This window comes from Alligator sinensis, unplaced genomic scaffold, assembly GCF_000455745.1.
Source record: "Alligator sinensis unplaced genomic scaffold, ASM45574v1 scaffold628_2, whole genome shotgun sequence".
NCBI lineage: Eukaryota > Metazoa > Chordata > Crocodylia > Alligatoridae > Alligator > Alligator sinensis.
In genome coordinates, this window is record NW_005841833.1 from 6,886,596 (window position 1) to 6,890,876 (window position 4,281).

General features: G+C 65.9%; 1 protein-coding gene across 1 annotated transcript in view; it reads right to left on the reverse strand.

The window, feature by feature from the left end:
- The window catches only part of TTC28 (tetratricopeptide repeat domain 28), a 252,570-nt gene that overhangs the window by 29,971 nt on the left and 218,318 nt on the right, over positions 1-4,281 (reverse strand). Inside the window, exons 7-8 of the mRNA XM_025199735.1 lie at positions 1,999-3,340; positions 826-1,349 (exon numbers count right to left, since the gene is read on the reverse strand). Of these exons, the coding sequence (XP_025055520.1) occupies positions 826-1,349; positions 1,999-3,340 (1,866 nt within the window). The remainder of the gene's footprint in view (positions 1-825; positions 1,350-1,998; positions 3,341-4,281) is intronic.

Below are 4,281 nucleotides of genomic sequence, written 5' to 3' on the forward strand. Positions count from 1 at the left end.
GCGGAAGATGGCCCGGGGGGCCCTGCTGCTGCCGTCCCCAATGCAGCGGCAGGTGGGGCGCCCCGGGGAGCAGCGCTGCAGGGCCTTGTGCCCGCTGCCGCCACAGGAGGGGCCGCGTTTAATCCCCCACCACCGCCAACTGAATTGAAATCCCCTTTGCACGCTGGCACGCTGCCAAGGTCAATTCCAGGAAATCCAAGCTAACTGGAGTAATTAATCTATCAGTCTGCGGCAGAGCTCCCTGCGCTCCCTCCGCTCCGCGCCGCGCCGCGCCGCGCCGCCTGCCTTCTCCATCACGCTGCTGCCCCCGGGCGCAGACGCTGCTCCGTCCTGGGCCGTGCTGGCCGAGGCAACGGCTGCCTCCCCTGTGGCCGCTCCACGTGCCCATGCAATCTGCCAGGTCTTGTTCCTACTTGACCCCTTGGAGAAGGAGGAGCTGGCTCCGAGCCCACAGGAGCCAGACCCTGGTACATGCAACCTTCATGCCCTGTCCTGGGTTGGAAAGTCACCTGGGGAGGAAGTCTCCGGGACAGGTCAGCTGAAGCCTGCTGGGGTCAGGACTCGGGCTGAGCTAGTCCTGAGGCCCCCAGGAGGGTGCAGACCCACTTATGCTGCTGGTTCCCCTGCGAGGCTCTGCACAAAAGCCGGTGGGGCTTGGCTGCCGGCAGGGGAGTGCCGGGCTGGCAGCTGCAGAGCCTGGCATCACAGCTATGACGTGCAAGCGCACGCTTGCACACGCTCTCTCGCCACCCCCTCAGCCGTCTCCGCCCTCCACCCCGTCACCCCTTGCCCACCCCGTCCCTCCGTGGGCGCCAAGCCGCCTACCTTCCTGCAGGTACATGACGGCCTGCGAGTAGTTCTGCAGGGCGTGGTGCGTCCGCCCGAGGCTGCTGTAGGACAGCGTCTTGGCCACCAGGTCGTTCATCTGGGCGGCGATGCTGAGGTGCTGCTCCTGGTAGACCACGGCCCTCTCGTAGGTGCCCAGCGACTCGTAGGTGAGCCCCAGGTTCCCGTAAGCCCGGCCCTGGCACGTGGGGTTGTTGGTCTCCTCGGCGATCTGCAGGTCCAGCTGGTGGTACTGCAGCGCCGTGTCGTACTCGCCCATCTGCTGGTAGACGCCCCCCAGGCCGCAGGCCGCGTCGCTCTCCAGGGCCCGGTCCTTCATCTCCCGGGCGATGTTGAGCTGGCGCTCCAGGCAGGAGATGGCCTGCTCGTAGTTGCCCAGCTGGCTGTGCAGGCTGCCCAGCTCCCCGTAGGCCTGCGCCTTGTTGAAGGCTTCGCCCAGCTCATGAGCCACCACCAGCCGCTTCTCGAAGCACACGAGCGCCTGCTGCAAGCTGCCCATGGCCCTGCGGGGACGGCAGCCACGTCACCCTGCATCCGGGGCAGGACGGACCCATTGCACCCTCGTGCCCGGCATGACCCCTCCTGCCCTGCCAGGGCTACGGGGCGACTGCCCGGGTGTCCTGGAGCCAGCGCCGGGAGGGAGGCCTCCCCTCTGCTTCCAGGGCTCCCAGAAGGGCCGCGTCGGGGCCGCAGCAGAGCTCGAGCAACCTTGCCCTCAGCCCTCAGCCAGCGCCGCCGTTCCCACCGTGCCCCTTCTACACCCCCCCAAACACGTGCCCCTGCATGTGTCCCAGGACATGCCCAAATACGTGGACATGCATCTTGTGCGTCTGTGCACACACCCCTTGTGCCCACAGCCAGCCACGTGTCCCCTGTGCAATCAGCCCTACACACACCCCCTCCTCCTACAGCATGTGTGCACACCCCCCTCCTCACACCCAAGCACAAGTGCCCCCCCTCACGCTGTGCACGCGTGGACATCCAGCACACGGACTCGCTTCCACGTCTCAGGCACTTCCCTGGTACCAACCCGTGTGGGGAGCGTGTGCCCTACATACCGCACGTGACACGGGTCTGTGAAGCACCATCCCGGGCACGTCACTCATTGCTTCCACCGTGTTTTTCCCAACCCCGGGCCCTGCGGCTGGTTACCTGTGCCCGTTGCCCAGGCCCCGGTAGGCCTTGGCCTGGTCCTGCATGCGATTCAGGCTCTGCGCTACCGACAAGTACTGCTCGTAATACTTGATGGCTTCTTCGTAGTCCCCCAGCGCCTCGTAGCAGTCCCCCAGGTTCCCGTAGCCCCGGCCTCGGTCCAGCACCGCCTCGTTGCCGCTGAGCTGCTGCAGCATGGCCAGCTGCTGCTCGAAGTAGCCGATGGCTTCCTCCATGACGTTCATGTTCATCTTGGTGATGCCCATGTTGCCGTAGACCTGGGCCTCGATGCTGGGGTCCTTCAGCTTCTGCCCGAGCTCCAGCTGCTCCTCGTAACACTTGAACGCCATGGTGTACTTCCCCAGGGACATGTACACGGCCGCGAGGTGGCCGTGGGCTCGGCACTCGCCCGGCATGTCCCCCAGCTCCTGGTACACCTCCAGCTCCTGCGTGTGGTAGCCCAAAGCCTTGTCGCACTTCTGTATCATGCGGTAGGCAGAGCCCAGGGCTGCGTAGGCGCTGGCCTCCAGCCTCCTGTCCTTGACGTGATGGGCCAAGCTCAGCTGCTGCTCGTAGAACTTTATTGCACCGTTTACATCCTTTTTACAGACAAAAATGTCCCCCAGGTTCCCCAGGGCGCGGAATTTGGCCTGGGAATTGTTCAAGGACTGGGCCAGGGAGAGCAGGTACTTCTGGCACTCCTCGGCCCTGCCGAAGTCCATCAGGGCCTTGAAGGCCAGGCCCAGGTTGCAGTAGGCCTTGGCTTGGCTCAGCTTGTCGTGCAGGTCCTTGGCCAGGGCCAGGTCCTGCTCATAGTACTTCACCGCCTCCTCGTAGTTGCCCAGGCAGTAGTGGGCATAGCCCAGGTTGTGGCAGACCTTCCCCTCGCCCTCCATGTCCTGCAGCTCCGGGGAGAGGCGCAGGTACTGCTCGTAGTAGGGGGCAGCCTGCACGTACTCCCCGCGCGAGCAGTGGAAGTTGCCCAGGTTGCTGAGGGCCCGGGCCTCGCTCTGGATGTCCCGCAGCTCCCGGGCAATGTTGAGGTGGTTCTGGTAGTGCTGCAGGGCCCGGTCGTGGGCGCCCAGAGCCTGGTAGGCCACCGCCAGGTTCCCGTGCGTGGAGGCCTGGGAGGCCCGGTCGTTCACCTCCATGGAGATCTGCAGCTCCTGCCGGTGGTACTTCACCGCCTGGTCGTACATGCCCAAGGCATTGTAGGCGTTACCCATGTTGCCGTAGGCCCTGCCCTGGGCGGCGTAGTCGTTCAGCTCCTGGGCGATGGACAGGTGGGTCTTGTGCAGTTTCAACGCGGTGTCGTAGTCGCCTTTCATCTGGTGGATGATCCCTGCAAAGCAACAGGAGTAGCTGAAACCATTGCTACGCTTCCCTGCAGCACCAGACTTAGTCCCTGAACCGCCCCCCAGCACGGCCCACGGCTACCCGCTCACCCTGGTGCTCTGCAAGCCCATCCTCTCCCCTTCCCAGCCAGGCGCTGGAGTGCCACACCTGGGCTAGCCCCTGCCCTCCGCACCCGGGGCAGAACCGCCGCTCCCCCGACGTGGAGGAACCGCAGCACCGAGGCGGCGGCGGCGGCGAGGATCCCACTAGCACAGCCGGGAGCCTGGAGCGCAGGGCTTCAGGACCCCGGGGCAGAGACCCGGGAATACAGGATGGCAGATGCGGTGGGTCCCAGCATCGGGATGCAGAGCCTGGGGGAAGGGGCAACACCCCTGGGCAGGGAGGCGTGGTGGAAGCAGGGACAGGTGCTTTGTCTGTGCCTGCTCCACCGATGGCCCCAGCGCGCTGCAGCCTGGAGCCTGCGGCAGGGTGGGCAGCACATCTGGGCCCGGGGCTTGCCCGCGGATGGGCGCAGTGCCCAGGTGCCCTCGGCTCTGCGCTCAGACAACGCGTACAGGCGGCCTCCCGAGCGGGGCTGCGACACACCAGCCAGAGATGGCTTTGTCGAGGCTGCCGAGGCCTCGCCGTTCGGTTTTTAAATCCGTGCCGGACTGCAGCCCCCGAGCCGCGGCATGGCAGCGCGAAGGGCTCTGGCTGGATCCACTGTGCTCCCAGCAAAGCGAGCGAGTCACGAGCTCTGCTGTGACGGGGTTCAACTAACGACCCTGGCTGCTGCTGGCGGCTCTCCACTTCGCTTCTGCCGTGACGGGGACACGCGGACGAGGAGAAGCTGAGGGCTCTCCGGACAGGCCAGCGCCCGCTGCTTTCCCAGTCACCCCACAGTGCACTCCCGCTCCGCCTGCCCTGGGACACGGAGACCCTGCCCTC